At 62.0% G+C, this 15604-nt stretch overlaps 1 protein-coding gene across 1 annotated transcript in view; it reads left to right on the forward strand.

Annotated features, from left to right (window-relative positions):
* The first annotated feature begins 262 nt into the window (after window positions 1-262).
* The window catches only part of BAHCC1 (BAH domain and coiled-coil containing 1), a 54361-nt gene continuing 39019 nt past the window's right edge, over window positions 263-15604 (forward strand). The window contains exon 1 of the mRNA XM_045569686.1: window positions 263-446. Within this exon, the coding sequence (XP_045425642.1) occupies window positions 263-446 (184 nt within the window). The remainder of the gene's footprint in view (window positions 447-15604) is intronic.

Raw genomic sequence — 15604 nt, forward strand, 5'->3', positions numbered from 1 at the left:
GGACCCCCCGGGCAAGCCGAGCCTCCCAGTCACCTAGTCTCCTCTGCTTGCCTCCGCAGACCATGGACCCCCACGGCGGCCGCCCGCTCGGTGCGCGGCCGCCCGCCAAGAAGCCCAGCCCGCCGGCGTGCTGACCACCCCGCCACCGCCGCTGGTGATCCCAGACGCCGCCTCCCCCGCGCCGCCCGCGCGCCGAGCCGCCCCCAGGCCCCGGCCGCGCTGCTCCGGGGAAGCGGCGGCGGACCGGGGCCGGGGCCCCGGCATGGATGGCCGCGACTTCGCGCCGCCGCCGCATCTGCTGTCGGAGCGCGGGAGCCTGGGCCACCGCAGCGCCGCCGCCGCCGCCGCCGCGCGCCTCGCTCCGGCCGGGTCAGCTGCGCAGCCGCCCGCGCACTTCCAGCCGGGAAAGTACTTCCCATCGCCGCTGCCCATGGCTTCGCACACAGGTCAGTGCCCGGTCGGGGCGGGCGCGGGGGGCCGTTCGAGAGTTGAGGGGGCGCCCGCCTTCTGCTCCCGGAGCCGCGTGCGGAGAAGCTTTGCTTTCATTTCCCTCCTTGGCGCCGGTGGCGGCCTGGGCCCGGCGGGCCGCGCGTCCTGCCTGCCCTGCAGCCGGATCCCGCCGTTTACAGCGGCCCTTCCCGGTCCCCTCAGGGGGTCTCGGAGGGGCCGCTCTCGAGCCGACTGAAATTAAAGCCTTTCCTCTCCTTGCCACCCTCCCCCACCCCTTCCTGCAGAAGATCTAAATTCCGTGGAAACCTCTTTGTGCATTCTGCATTCACCTCCTTAAGGCGTCCGGGACAACGAGGCGCTTTCTGCGGGAACAAAACGGCTGTGGCAGCGGGGGAGGGGGCCGGGGCACCGGGGCCTGGCGGATTAGGGTGGTGTGCGCGGGGCAAGCGTTAATAGGGACTGCTGGTGTAAGACGAGCAAATCCTGTTTCTATATAAAGCCTTGAAGTGTCAGGGCGAGAATGGGTTTGCAGGGGATGCATTTGCTTTAACAAGTGCCTCTGGTATCCTGCTAAAGCCGGACAAAGCGTGGCCAGAGTGCGTCGGCCTCGCCGCTGGCCGGGAGCGCAGCGCCTGGGCACCGGCGGTCGGGGCTGACGCTGGGCGCGCTCTCGATTTCGGTGCAGGCGAGTGCGCCGCGGGTTTGCCCCGGAGGACGGCGCGGCGCCCAGGGCTGCCCTCGGCTGGGAGGCCAGGTTGCCGTCCTCTTGGGAGAGACCCCCAGAGGGTCTTTCCTGGCATAGGGGACCCAGGCCTCAGAGCAGTCCTCCACTGTGGCTTTGGTATTAACGTTGAGGGAGGTCAGGGAAGGGGCAGCCACCGTGCTGGCCGACACCGGAGGTCACTGGGCGATGCGGGCGGAGTTTGCGGGCAGAGCGTGGGGCAGAGTGTAGGGCCCGCTGGGTCACCCCCGAAAGTTGGCTTGCTTTTGTTTACAGTTTGTTCTAAACATCAGAAATGTTTGCCGATTTTTTTTTAAAAAATTGGCAGTAACAGTTATTATTGCTAGCTTGATGAACTGTGAATACTAATAAAATTTTATCTGCTTTAATGGGATTACAATTAGTGTGTGGATTAAAACGGATGTCACAGACGGCTAGAAGGGAAAACGTCGGAGGAAGGGAGGGCACTCAAAAAGAAAAACGTAAATTTCCTAGAAAAAAAACAAACTCAAAATTGTTAATTACAAACGGGCTTTCAGCATTTGCAGCGGGAGGAGATTCAAACCCGGCTTAGCCCACAGTGGAGGGGCTGGCTCTGCCGGCCGCCCATTCAGCCCCAGCGGGCCGGCCTTTCCTCCTCCTGTGCTTCCTCCTTCCTCTTTTCTTTTTTCTCCTCTACGATTATAACTGGAAAGAGAAAGAGAAAAAGTACATGTCTGAGCAATTGGTGATTTAAAAATATCTCTCCCTGCTGTCCCTGTGGTTATCAAGTGTCTCTTCTGCCCCTGCGTGGGAATGTGGAGCCACTGCCCACCCAGCTCAGGTGCCCTGGGGAGCCGAGGCTGCAGGGACAGTTCCCCAGCTTCCCTACGACCCTTTCTTGGCCTGCAGGTGGGTGGCTCTTGCCAGGGCTGGGGAGGCTGAGCCTGCAGGTTGGGGGATGGGGAGGAGCATCTGCACCCCCCCACATGCCGGACCCTCTAGCCTGGCCAGCAGTAGCACCACAGAGGCGGCCCCTGAGACCGAGGTTTTAACAGTTGTGCACAGGGAGGCTGTGGCCATCCCCCGGGAGGCCAGGCCAGATTCCCCATCAGTTCAGGTCGCTGCTGCCTCCCTATCCCCAGGCACCCGCCCACAGCCCGGCCAGGTCTTGGTCAGCTTCCATCTGCCCTTTCTGCTCTGATTTCCCGATCTTGGTACCACCCAGTCAGGTGGGAACGTGGCCGTGGTGGGGGTGGCACAAACCTTTGTCTGACTCTTTCTAAGTTTGACCACATGGTTCTTGGCATGTAGGCCACAGAGGGTGTGAGCACTTGCTCTGGCCTGGCTGTTTTTTGACCCCAGACCCTAATGGCCTCCCCAACGCAGGGTGCTCTAGAGGGCGCTGGAGACCCCTCAGGGCTCCCTTGTTAGAGGGCTGGAGGGCCACGTGTCCCCTGCTCCTGGAGGCCCAGTTTCCACCCTCCTGCGGACCAGAGACCTATTGTACTCGAGATGTTCAGCCCGTTTGTGAGGGGAAGCTTGGCTGCGCGGGCGTCCAGTTAGAAGCATCTGTGGCTGAAAGAAAGTCTTTTGAAATTGCTGAGATCCAGAATATTGTATTGGATTTCAGAATTTAGCTGCACATATTTTTTTAAAAAAGGAATTACACCCCAGATCACTTTGCTTTGGTCTGTGTCTATATGTGATCCAGTTTAGAAAGAAAAAAGTGTAAATAAATAATTTTTTTGTGTCTGTATGTGGATTTCCCAATGGCCAGTTTGGTGGACTTTCTTCCCATTTTACTACTGAATGGCTTTGGTCCGCAGGCCACAGCTGCAGCAGCCCAGCCTGCCACCTCCCCCCACCAATTGTCCCGCTGAAAAGAAAATCGCTTGGGACAAAATTTCTGTTTGTCCAGCTCTAACACGGGAGTAGGACCAACCGTGGGATGGAGTCCTTGGGCTCTGAGGAGCTGCCTCCTCCCAGTGGGCTGAGCTCCCCAAGGCAGGCTGGGCTGAGGGTGTCCTCCCTGGGCCTGTGCTGCCCTCCTGCATCCCCACCCCCCACTTCCAAAATGTCAGCCTGAGGGACCCTAACGGGTGGGGACATTGGGCTCCAGGGCTTCTTCCATTGTTTTTCTAAAAATGAAAGTGCTGGTAGCATTATAATCAGGCTGTAGGGTTTTTATGGTAAATTGCTGCTCCAGTAACCTTGTCACCAAAAGGTGCAATTAAAATGTTTGGAATCATTATTTTTAGTGCAGTGTTAGATTTTGTTTCTAATACAGATGGTCTGGAGGCAAAGCTGTGAAATCTAGGGGGGAAAAAAAGGAAAATCAACAAGAACTAACCCAAGATTTTTCATCATTGCTACTGCCTGGAGCGATTGGGGATCTCTCCTCTCTGCGGAGTGGAGCGTGGTTAATCCGGAGGCAGCCCTGGCCGGGAGAATCGCACATGGAAGTGGTGCTCCGGCCCCTCCCTGCTTCCGCTGGGCCAGCGCCCGTCCCCCCCCCCAGGGGCCCCATCTCTCCAGAGGTGCCGGTTCACGTCTTGGTTTCAATAATCTGCTCAGATTCCCCTCTCCGCCCCTTCTCTTGTCTTCTTTCGGTGTAAATTGCCCGGCCTGGGAAGCCAGGTGCCCTGGGCCTGGGCTTGTTGCGGAAGGCAAGGCCCCTTCTGGTGGGAGAACACAGATTTGTTTCCTGCTAAAAGTCTTCCTATCGACAATCTCAAAAAAAAATAGAAAGAAAGAAAGGGGGGGGGGCGAGGAAGAAAAAGAAGCAAAACACCAAAAAACAAACAAAAAAGAACCCGACTCTGGAGAGAAAAAAGATAATTTCCTAGTGTGAAAAGACCCCATCAAAGGCTTCCCTTCCCTCATCATGTGATATTTTTTTGTAAAGAAAAAAATACATTTTCGTAAATACCTCATTAACTCCCTGACACGATGGAGTGTTTCTGCAACAGTTACCAACATTAAGTAGGTGTGAAAAGAGTTACTTTCTGAAGACTACCCATCTTGCTCCACAGTGACAGAGCTAGACATCAAAGCTGCCGCAGGGAATCTGGCGGCCGTGTAGACCGGGCCTGGGCGGCTGTGCCCGCCACGCCTGCCCCACCGAAGCCGTTTTTGGAATGTGGGTTTCTTCTCAGCGGGGCTTGTGCTGCCACCACGTCTGCTCATTCCTGTAGGGAGATGATGGCTTTTCTATAGGAACATCCAGGTCACGTGAGTAATAAGGCAAATTAGTGAGCAAAGCAGAGAGTGGCGTTGTGCAAATAGCACGTCTCCCCTGGAAAACGTGCGCACCCCCAAACGCTTCCCGGTTATTCTTAGAAATCTCCCTCATCTCCCCGTGAGACAGGGTTCAACAGCCGCACAGACAGGACAAAACGCATAGGAGGCTGTTAGAATAACATGGAGGAGGCTAAAAATACCCCTCAGAAACACACATAAAAAAGCCAAATCCAACAACAGAACGAGCTAAAAATATTCCAGGCTTTGGCAAGGAGCACAGAGTTAAATAAATTATACAAGAGCCATTCATGGGAGCAAGTTGACTTTCTCTCTTACGGGAACTTGGTTCAAGCTAATAAAAATAATAATTTACTAGCCACTGAGCTTTGCATGAGTTTAAATTTAATTGGTGGGGCTTCTGGCGTTTGTCACTTCTTGGCGATTAGTGGGCGGCTTGCCCTGGCATGGGTGAGGTGGGGAGGGTTGCTCAGGCCGGGTCCCTGGCAGCAAGGACATTGTCCCCCGAGGAGCAGGGCATGGGGGCAAGGGCAGGACGCCCAGGAGTCTGGAGAAGGAGGGAGGCGGCTCAGGGTTTGTCCAGGAAGGCAGAAAAGGAACCAGCAAGGCACGGCTATTTTAATTTGATAAATGATCGTACACCTTTAAGAGTGTGTTTTAACAATCAAGATACACTCCAGCAAGTTGATAGGATGTTCGCTGTCAACTTACATATGTCATCAGAGCGGGCTGTGAGCATAAATAATGTGCGCGCACTCGGGATGCTCTGCAGTCTCTCAGAGCCCGCGGCGTGGCCGGCAGCACCCCTGTCCCCCGGGGGGCACCTCTCTCTCAGTGTCTGGGGCAGGGGTCAGAGGAGAGCAGGAGTGGGGTCACTGAATGTTTCTTTCAACCTGGGTGCTTGGATTGGTTCCCTGTCTCTGGGGAGTTCCCAGGTCTCCCCGCCCGATGACAGCACTGGGACCACGGGATCCGAAGAACCACTGTGGATGTGACCTGAGGCCAGGCAGGCACCAGTGGTTTTTCAGCAGCAGGTATTTAAATGTAGCCGCTGCCCAGGAATTTCAAACTTCCACCTTGGGATTTAGGTCAGGGTAACCCCCTTTGTTTTCTTCTGTTTCTTGGCTGTCCCTTAAGTAAATCCCCCCCAGAAATGCTGGCAGGGCTGTACTCCCACCAGACGGACTCCACTTCCCAGAACACCCTGCTCCAGCTCCGGGTAGAGCCTGGGAGCAGAGTCCACTGGTGCCCGTGGGAACCCGTGCTGTCAGGGCAGAAGGAAGCCTTGGTCCTCACCCCTTGTGCCGCCTTCCTCCTGGAAGAGACCTCTGGGCTTCCCTACCATAAATATCTGAATATAGGCCCCCCACAACTGGGAGCCGCCCTGCACCCACTGGACCCTGCCTAGCAGCTGACTGTCGTGGCCAGAGTCCCACAGGAGAGTCTCAGCAGACCTCCTGAGCTCAGCCCACGGCACATGCCCTTCTTTGGAGTGGCCTTTTCCGAGGGGGCTGGCATAGGAGGATGTGGGGACTCCACCTAGGGGACGCAGGGCCAGTCTCTGCCTAGGGAGTCCCCAAGAAAACACCTCACGGCCTTTGGGGTGGCGCCCCGCCCCCGCCCTCCTAACGTCATCACACAGCAGCAGCTCCCTGCCCTGTGGGCCAGCGTCTGCCCTGAGTGACAGGACGGCTTTCTAAAAAGAAGCCACTCCCCAGGACAGCGGTGCTGCCTTGGGCCCCCTTGGAGGAAGGCAGGCTGGGCCTCACCAGTGCAGAGAGGTTCTGAGACCCTTGGCTCTGGGCAGCCTCGTTGAGAGGAGGTGGCCTCCCCGGGGGCCAGCTTGGAGAGGCCACCCAGGAGGTCAGGAGGTTGTGGGTAGGCCGCAGGGTGCCAAGCATGTGCGCCATCCGCTTGGTGAATAGGTGACTTGCTCTGCGGGGCTGCCACCTTCCCAGCCTGCCAGGGAAAGACGCCCCTGGGGTTCTCTGGCCCCCATTCACCCCCGGGACCTCATTTGCCCTCACCAAAGACATGGTATAGCAAGGAAGAAACAAAATCACAGCCAGCATGAAACGTCTAGGATATAACCCCGCAGCCTGGGCCGTGCCTGGGAAGGACGGGGCGTTGGAAGGGTGGGGGCTGCGCTCCGCTCTGGCTCTGACACTGCCCGCCGACAGTTTTTATGGCATAATATACCACATAGACCACACAGGCCTGTTTGTCAGTGGGCTGCCCTGCTTGTTGTAGTATATACGATTACGGCCTTCCGTGGCCCGTGAGCAGGGTGGGGGGACGATGGGCGTGGGCTCTGGAGGTGGCAGTGGGTGCAGTTGGGGGTGCACCCAGGCACTGGTGGTGAGGTGGGCGCTGGGTCTGAGCAGGCCGGGGGCTGGCGGGGACGTGTCCAGCGCCCAGGCTGGGAGCCAGCCGCCTGGCGTCCGTGGCCTGCGCAGCTGTGCACACGATTACGTTCCAGATTGGATCAGCCAGGAAGCGGCATTTTTTTTTTTTTCATTCTGACCTGGGGTTGGGGAGGAGGGGGAACAACAGGTGGATTGGGTTCCTGCCCCCGTCCCCTCCCCTGGGCACCCCCAACATAAAGTCCCACGTCTTTAGATACAAAGACTTTGGAGGCTGGCCGGACACGTCACTGCTGCTTGTGTATCTGTGGAAGACCCGCTGTGCACCCAGAACCAGAAGGGAAGACAAAGCAGCCCTTTCCCCCACTTTGGTGCGAGGGCTTGGTTTTCCAGTGGAAATTTCCAGAAATGGAGGGAGGGCAGCAGAGAATGAGTGTCTTTCTGGTAGAGTCCTCTGAGCAACAGGCTGGTCTCCCTGAGCCAGAGGTGACACTGGGGACTCACTGCCAAAAAAGGGGAACCGTTAGCCATATTGAAGGAGAGGTAAACCAGCCAGCTGTCATCTTCCCCGGGAACCAGGTCTTGGTGGGATTCCCTTACCTGCCTGGCCTTCCTGTGGCTTCTGCAGGTGGCCCCAGGGGAGGGTGCCGCGGCCCCTCATCCCAGAGCCGGGCTAGGCAGGGGCCCTCCAGGCCATGTGCTGGGGCGGAGCTGGACGGGGTGGGGTGAGCGGACTCGGGAAGTGGGGGCTGAGGCGAGTGGGTTGGGATGGCCAGACGAGGAACCCAAGGCTGGGCAGGGGCACCTCTCGGCCCCGGACGGGCACTGTCCCTGTGGGGTTTGCTGGCCCTGCGCGTGGCCCAGCTGTTCCCCTGTGAGGAGAGGCCCCTGTGCAGACCTCGATATGGACGTCCCAGGGGGCCCGGGCGCAACAGCACCACGGTCTAGCCAGCTGTACCTGGCCGAGCCCTCACGTGCCCCGCCTGCACAGACGTGGCTGTGCACATCTGCCCACATGTGCGCACCCCCGGGCAGGTCTTCAGGTGCACACGCGCGCTCTCACAACTGGCCGTAAAGGAGTTGCGTTCCAGCGGCCCCTGGGAGAGCCAGGCTGCCAGTGGCAGGGACTGCGTCTTCTCTCTCTCCACTCCTCACCACCTGCTCTGTCCTTTGGCTCCTGGCTGCGTGCCAAGAGTGCAGAGCTGCAGGTCCCCAGTGGCCCTCTGCAGCACAGCCCAGCACGGTGAGCTGGCTCCCCCACCGCGCCGCTGCACCACTGTGGAACCTGTCCTCGTCCCTGGGCTGCAGCCGAGCTTGGCCTTGCCCTTTCTGAGCTCCCACTGCCCACCCCTTGGCCTGCGCTCCTTCCCTGGCAGCCTCCTTCGCCCTGGCGTCGTGCACCTGGCTGCCCGGGCTGGCCACCACCTCCCACGCCTGCTCTCCGCCCCTTTCATTCTGCTGCCCCCAAAGTTTCCACACCTCTACGTCCCGTCCCGCTCTCAGCTGTCCTGAGACGCCTTCTGTGCTCGCCACACCCTGCCCCTTGGGTAGCCTCCCCAGCCAGGTCCTCACCTGGGCAGCTTCTAAAGCCACCAGTGCCTGGGCCCCGCTGGGTCCGGGGGTCCCAGCATCTCATTCCCTCAGATCCCCCAGGCAATTCTGCCGTGCAGCCCAGGTGGAGCGTGGCAGCTCCGCCCAGCCCCAGCCCGGCCCTGGACATGTCCCCATGTCCATGTCCCCCTCCCTCCATGGGTCGCCCCACTGGAGCCTTTCTGGGCAGTGGGATCTCCTGGGCCTACAGCCCATCTCCCCTCCCGCTCTGTGATCTGCAGCCCTGACCTCTGCACAGGTCTGTCCCACAAGGCCTTGCAGCAGCCCCCGTCTGGCCACCCTGGCCAGCGTGCTTGGGGCTGGTGCTCTTCCCCGCTGTGAGCCCCTGTCCCGTGGGACTGCAGGTCCTGGGTCTGGGGTGTGTCCCATCCCTTTGTCCTGCCAAGGGCTGGGCTGAGCCATTGGTGGCCTCCCCCTCGCGCCAGGGCAGCGAGGGCCTGTGGTTGGCACTCGCACACGTGTGGGTGAGAAGGGGGCTCTGTGCGTGATTTCCCCTACACTCGCACCCCATGCTGGAAAAGAGGGAAGCTAAACCGTCGACTCTGGGAAAACTAAGTTAGGAAGAGAAGGCGAGAGACGCTGCTGGGGTCTGAATTGACCCTGTCTCTGGTCCCTCCCTTAAAAACCCGTAGCGAGCCACGGCGTGGGGACACTCCCACTGGCGGCACCCTCTGCGTGTCCCCACCTGCCTGGGAAGCAGGTCAGCATCTCCTCGCCTCCCAGAAACATCTTCAGTTGTCAGTAGAGGCTTCCGAGCTGTGTGCACCACACTCTGAAAGGTGTCAGAGCTAAACAGATTGGCAGATGGAGCTGTCCCCTCCTCATTAGTGCTGCACGTGGTCGCTGCAGACGAGTGGGGGATGGGTGCAGCACAGCCTGGTGGTCTGCAGCTGCATGGCCGTGTGGCCGTGTGGCCGTGTGGGGTGTGCGCGTGAGTGGCAGGGCCAGTGTGGGGAGGACACTGGGCCCAGGAGAGGACCTGGCCCCTGCCCCCAACAGCTGTGAAGGAGGGGCCTGGAGGGCGGGGGCAGGACTGGGCTGGGGGGCGCAGTTCCTGTGGCTCCCTGACCATCCGCGCGGGGTTCTGCGTGGGGTGGGGCAGCTGTGATTGGGAGCAGAAGCCAGCAGCTCATCCGGGCAAAGGGTGCCTTCGGGTGGGGGGGGCCCTGGGGGGAGGTGCCCCTCTCCCCACGGTGGCTGCATGAGTGGCTGTGCGGGGCCCCGATGGGGGCAGGGGGTGCATAGCCCCCCAACATCTCCATCCAGGCTGTGCCGGCAAGGGGGGCTATGGCACCCGAGATTCGTGTCACCGGGTCGCAGTGTCACCGCAGGTCCTTCAGGCTGTGTGGTTTTGCTTCCAGACCTCGAGCCCTGGAGAGTCTGTCTTGGTCTCAGGCTCCCGCAGGCTGTGGCTCGCTGGCCGCAGGACGGCTGGCCTGGGGAGTCCATGGCGGGGCCTTGCTGTTGAGCGGCTGGGCCAGAGCTGCCTGGGCTGGGGCAGGAGTCGGTGGCCCCTGCTTTGCCTCTTCACGCACTGGGACCAGGCTGTCAGTGTCCGCCCTGCTGGAGGGCCGTGGGCCTGGGATGCAGCCCAGCATGGAGCCTCCCCTGCCAGAGCTGGCTGGGCACACCCCTGCCCCAGCACGCTGGCCTGGGGAGGAGGCAGCTGCCCCCCGGGCCTCTTGGGGGGCTTCTGCCCTGGGGCAGGCAGGGGGACCCGGGGAGACTTCGCAAGGGCCCCACCTCATGCTTCAGACCCCCCAGCCGCTCTCCTTGGTGTCCAACCAGGGATTCTGCAGCCTTGAGGCCTTAGTCTGGCCACAGAACAGGAAACCCGGGCCTTTGGCTCCCGCAGCCGGCACTGGGGGTCTGGCCAGCCCCGGGACCCTGCCGCGTCTGTGCGGGAGCCGGCGGGAACCTGGGTGTGAAGGCGGAGGCGTCCCCTCCAGCGTGTGGTAGAGGCTTGCTATGCCCAGGACGGGGCTGCGTCCTGCTCTGAGGCTCTGGTTGGGCCGGGGCTTGGCCTGCGGGACCTGGAGCACCGGGCAGTGTGGCGCGGGAGCTCTGGAACCCTTGGCGGAGTGGGTGCTGGGCCCCCCTTGTGGACTGGCCGGTCTGTGGGGCTCTGGGACGGCGGGGAGCCTCCCAGCAGCAGAGGCCCAGGGAGACACCAGCAGCTGACCTGGGGTGGGACCCGGGTCCTGTCCCCCTACCCGCACATCTCAGGGAGGTCCTTCCGGACCAGCCCACTTGCCACCCCCCACGGGGGTCCCTGTTTGTTTTTCTCCTCCAGCTCAGTGTCTTCCACCCCGTCCCTGCACCCAGGGGTGGCCCTGGCGCAGGAAGCATTTGCATTCAGTGTGCGGGGCACAGGGTCGGGGGCCGGAGGCAGGTTGGATGGAGGTGTGGGCATGGTGAGGGCAGGACCAGGGCTGTCCCCGCCAGCTTCCAAGGATGACTCAGGAGAGTGACAGAAGGCCCCTGTACCCTGGCCTGTGACTGGCCCTAGCGTGGCGGGAGGGAGCCCAGCTCTGTGGTCCCCTGGGTCACGCTGGATCTGCAAAGTGGGGCAGCTGCCCGTCCAGCCGACCGTGCTGTGTGCCCCGGCCACCCAGGCCGCAGTCACCTCACGGGCAGTGTCCTGGAAGCCAGTCTCCTCTTGGAGAGCTTTGCATCCCTTTGGGTGCCCTAAAAATAAACTTTTAATTTATTTTAAATTAATACTAAAATTGAATCTAAATTAAATTGTAACTCATCCTTAGGCTAACCCTTAAAAACCCTTAATGTGTGTGAATACAGATAAAATCAAAGAAAATTGGGAAACTGCCCACAAGGCCATCCCATCCTTTGTAGCGAGTTGCAGGCTGGATGGAAATACTTGCGGCCCCACGCGGCAGCGGGCAGGTGGACGTGCCTTCAGCGCTGACGGCACGGCCAGGGGCGTGCCCTGCAGAGACCAGGGCTGTCTTCCACACCGTGGCCAGGGGCTAAGGTGACCCCTGGGCTCTTGGCCAGGGCAGGGGACGGGAGACATCAGGCGTGAGTCTGGACTTCTGACTTGTCTGCACATCTGTCCCCTCCCTGCCCTCCGTTACCTTCCGGGGGCCGCTCTGTTCTGGGCTCCCCCATAGATGCGGCACCCCCCACCCCCGGGGCCAGCTCTCCTCCCGGTGTGGTGCTATTGCTGTGAATCAAACGATCCCAAACTCAGCAGCTTCAAACAGCGAACATCTGCTATCCCCCAACTTCTGTGGCTCAGGAATCCGGGCCTCTGCTCGGGGTCCTCTCAACGCTGCGGTCAAGGTGTCGGCCGGAGCGAAGGTGTCTCAAGGCCCGGTGGTGGGGGGTCCCCTTCCAAGCCCACCCTCTGGTTGCAGGCCTTGGGGCCTTGCTGGCGGCTGGCTGGAGACCCCTGGTCCGTGCCACGAGGCCTCTGCACGGGGCAGCCCACAGCCGGGCAGCGGCTCTGCCCAGAGCCTGAGCGAGAGAGACAGAGAGAGCACAGTCGTGGTGTGACCTCACCTGGAAGGTGGCAGCTGTCACTTTGACCACGTTCTAGTCATAGAAGTGAGTCTCGATCCTGCCCACACTCAAGGGCAGGGATTACACAAAGGTTGGACCCCAGAGTCAGGGGTCATTGGGGGCATCTCAGAGGCTGCCCACGACAGTCAAGCTGCCCCCCCGGAGGGGTCCGTCTCGACCTCTCCCGTGACTGTAACTGCCTCCCGTGTGCCGACCACGCCAGGTCCCCCGTGGCCTGAGCCCTCCCTGTGCCCCCACCTCCCCCAACCCAGGCAGAGATTGTGGGGACTGGGGGGGTCTGTCCCTCTCTCCTCCCCTCACAGCCTTTGCCTCCTTCCAAGTGACAAGTCCAAGCCCCCTGAAGCCTCCTCCCCTCCGGGTCCAGCTTGGCCCTGGACATCTTGAGGCTGAACCTACCTGTCCCTCTCACCGCTCTTCCTGCCCGTCTTCTTTTCTGTATCCCTTTGTCACTACAGCAGTGCTGTCCCCACTCTGGGCTGTCCCCTCCGAGTGCAAGGCCCCTGGGCACCTGTGCAGCATCCCTCCACCCCTGGCCATGGCCTTGCCGTCCCCGGCAGACGCAGCATCATCTCACCACCTGGGAAGCCTCCTCCCAACCTGCCACCCATGGGAGGAGCAGGACAGCCGCGAGGTCGGTGTGGGTCAGTGCTGGAGGCTGACCCAGGACACTCAGGCTGCCGGTGGCTTCCTGGGATTCCAGGCTGGGCTAGGGGCACGGGTGGGTGGCCCTGGCATGTCACAGGCGCTCAGTAGCTGTCTAATGAATGAGTCGGGTTAGAATCTCATTCTCTGGATGGAGCTCAGGGTGTGCTCTGTGGCTCGGGTGGCAGGGCCATCGTGCCACCGCCTCAGCAGCTCTTTCTCCTGCTGTTCCTGCACCAACTGCCTGCCCGGGTGGGGTCAGCAGGTGCCTCGGGCCCACCTGGATGCTGCCCCAGCCTGCCTCGAGCTGGTCCAGGCTCCAGGGCAGCCCTGGACCCCCTTGAAGTGGGGAGCTGGCCCTGAGCCTGGCCGGCCGGGCCTGCACAGCCCAGGGCGTTGGTGTGCAGTAGGCGCTTGCCTGGGCTGAGGTTTCCTTCTCAGGGTGCAGTGGGTGCACGGGCAGCACCTTCAGCTCGGGTCAGTGCCCAGCCCAGCCCCGCAGCAGGCCCTGCCCGTGGCCACGTTAGGACTTGTGGAGGCAGGTTGAGGGCGGCAGCCGGTGCCCAGGGTGTGGGATCTGCCAGACTTCACATCTCCTGTGGGGGTCCCCGGCCCCGGCCTGGCCCCAACTCCAGCCCCGGCCTGGGGCCCCACTGTGTGGGGTTCGGCTTCCCTGCCCGGAGGTGCCCCTGCGTGCCCTGCTCACGCCAGAGTTCCAAGGAGCATCACGCTTTTACCTTAGAAAATTGAGGTATACTCTGGAAACACCTTTGGGGGTTCAGAGGTTTCATCTGCACATCTGGAAGGGCGTGGGGGGTTGGCCAGTGGTGCTCACCCGCCAGTGCCTCCCACTCTCCAGAGCAGGACGGTCGGGTTGCCTGTGGTCCGGTTCAGCCTGGCTGCGAGTCCCGGCTGCCCGGAGCCTTATTTCCACTGAGAAATAAGTGGCATTTCGCGTTAATCAGATCCCCCCGTTTTCCCGTCCCCAACCCTGCCTGTCACCTCCCCTGCACAGCCTGCGGCCCGTTGGCGTGCATGTCGTGGCACCCTGGGCGTGAGCACGCTGCTCTGGGCACCTGTCCCCGACTCTGCCCTTCCCATGGGGCCCTCCCCCTGACAGGGCCCCCCAGGTGTGAACTGCCAGAGGCTGGCAGTTGGTCCCTGAGGACTGAGGCCTGCGGCTTCCTGGCTCTGTCCTCTCCCCTGCCATCTCTTGGACCCTGGCTTCACCCAGAGCCCAGCCTGGCACTGGCCATGTGCAACGGGGGCAGATGCCCGCCCAGCCCCTGGGAGGCACAGCTAGGTGCTGGACAGAGGGTCCTGCAGTGGGGGGATTCCAGGGGGACCTTCGCTGGGAAGGGCCCCGGCTGGCATTTCAGAGGAGGCCGGTTGTGAGAAGTAGATTTCAGGAAGAGCTCTGCATTCCCCCCAAAGGGGTGCATTGGAATCAGTCCTGGTGTGGCTGGAGCCAGCCTTACATGAAGCAGCTCGGAAATGAGAGTAGAAAGGTGACACCACAGCGGGGACTCTGTCGTCCCTGCAGTGACCTGTGGAGGTCCCAGTGTCCCTCCTGCCCCTCTCCAGGATGCCTCAGCCCGAGACAACCCTGTTCTTGGGCTCAGGCCCTCAAGCCTGGTCCTTCTCAGCCCAAGGGAGCATGAGCTGGCCTGTGTCCTCGGCCTGCCAGGTGGAGTGGCTGACAGACCAGTGTCTCCCACCTGGGTGCAGGGTGCCAGGGGGGCCTGAGCTTGCTAGGTGTCATTGGGGCGGGTCCTCAGGTCCCTGGTGCCGGCCCTAGCCAGCCCAACCTCTGAGCTTGGTGGCTGACCTGGGGCCCGACCTGAGGGTGTCGTCTGAATGACTCTGCAGACCACGTCCCCGGCAGACACAGTGCCTTCCACCCCGAACCCGCCAGCCCCAGCTCGGGTGGGGGGACTTGTCGTTACAGCAAAGGGCCTGTGAGCCAGGCTGGCGAGCAGGAGGGTCGGGTCAGTCTGACTCTGAGTGCCCGGGAGATGCCCCTGTGCCGGGAAGGCCATGCGGGTGGCTGGGAGAGCAGGCCCAGGGCACGAGAGGGCAGCACGGATGCCCACAGTGCCAGGGCCTGTGCCAGGCAGGCACCTGATGGTGTGGCCTCCGAGTGGGGGCCTGGGGAGCACGAGAGGGGCCCCCTCTGCCCCCTGTGCCCACAAGAGCCTTCGTGAGGCCCAGGCTGGCTTCGGCCAAGCCCAGGGCCTTCCAGGGGGGACTGTGGACCCTACTCCTGCAGGCACGCCAGGCCGGGACATGTGTGTGTGTCTGTCTGTGCCTGTGAGGACAGGGGAGCACACGGAGGCCGGGAACCCCCAGCCGCCTGGGCCTGCGCCTGCCACGCCCTGTGCTGTCGTTGCGCCCGCGTGAGGGGCTGGGGCGAGAAGGAAGACCACCCTTCAGCAGGCGCTGCGGCCGGGCCCCTTGGCGGCCAGCAGGGCTAAGTCAGCGCCCGCAGCACTCGGCCAGGGAGCACCACAGGTTTCCCCTGGACCCCGGTCTGTCGGGTCCGTTCTGCGGTGGCCAGGCGGAGCCTGTGTCCTCGTCCAGCTGCCGTTTGTCCTCTCCCTGGCCACAGCTGAGACTGGGCACGTCTGGGGTCGGCGCACGGGAAGGGGCCGAGGTCGAGGGGCCGAGGTGCGGGGGAGCAGACTGGGCGCCTGCAGGCTGAGCCTCCCCTTCTCGGAAGGCCCCATGGGCTGGGGGCAGCACCTGGGCTGGGGCGTGTGCATGTGTGTGTGTCCCGTGTCTAGACCGGGCTGCCCACCTCCTCGTGGCTGGCCACTTCGGGATGGCGGGCGGCAGCGACATGCTTGCTTTGGCCGAGGAAGCTCCTCCCGCGGCGGTGGGGGTCCGAGGGCTGGTGCTGACCGGCCGGTTGGCTTCCCACGCCCCGGCCGCCACCCCGCTGGCCCTCGGGAGTGTCCTGGGGTGGGGGGTCCTGGCGGCCCGCCCGGGAGCGGGGGTGAGAGACACAGGAGAAGGCGTGAAGCACCAGAGACGC

This window comes from Lemur catta, chromosome 15 (assembly GCF_020740605.2).
Source record: "Lemur catta isolate mLemCat1 chromosome 15, mLemCat1.pri, whole genome shotgun sequence".
In the NCBI taxonomy this organism is placed as follows: Eukaryota; Metazoa; Chordata; class Mammalia; order Primates; family Lemuridae; genus Lemur; species Lemur catta.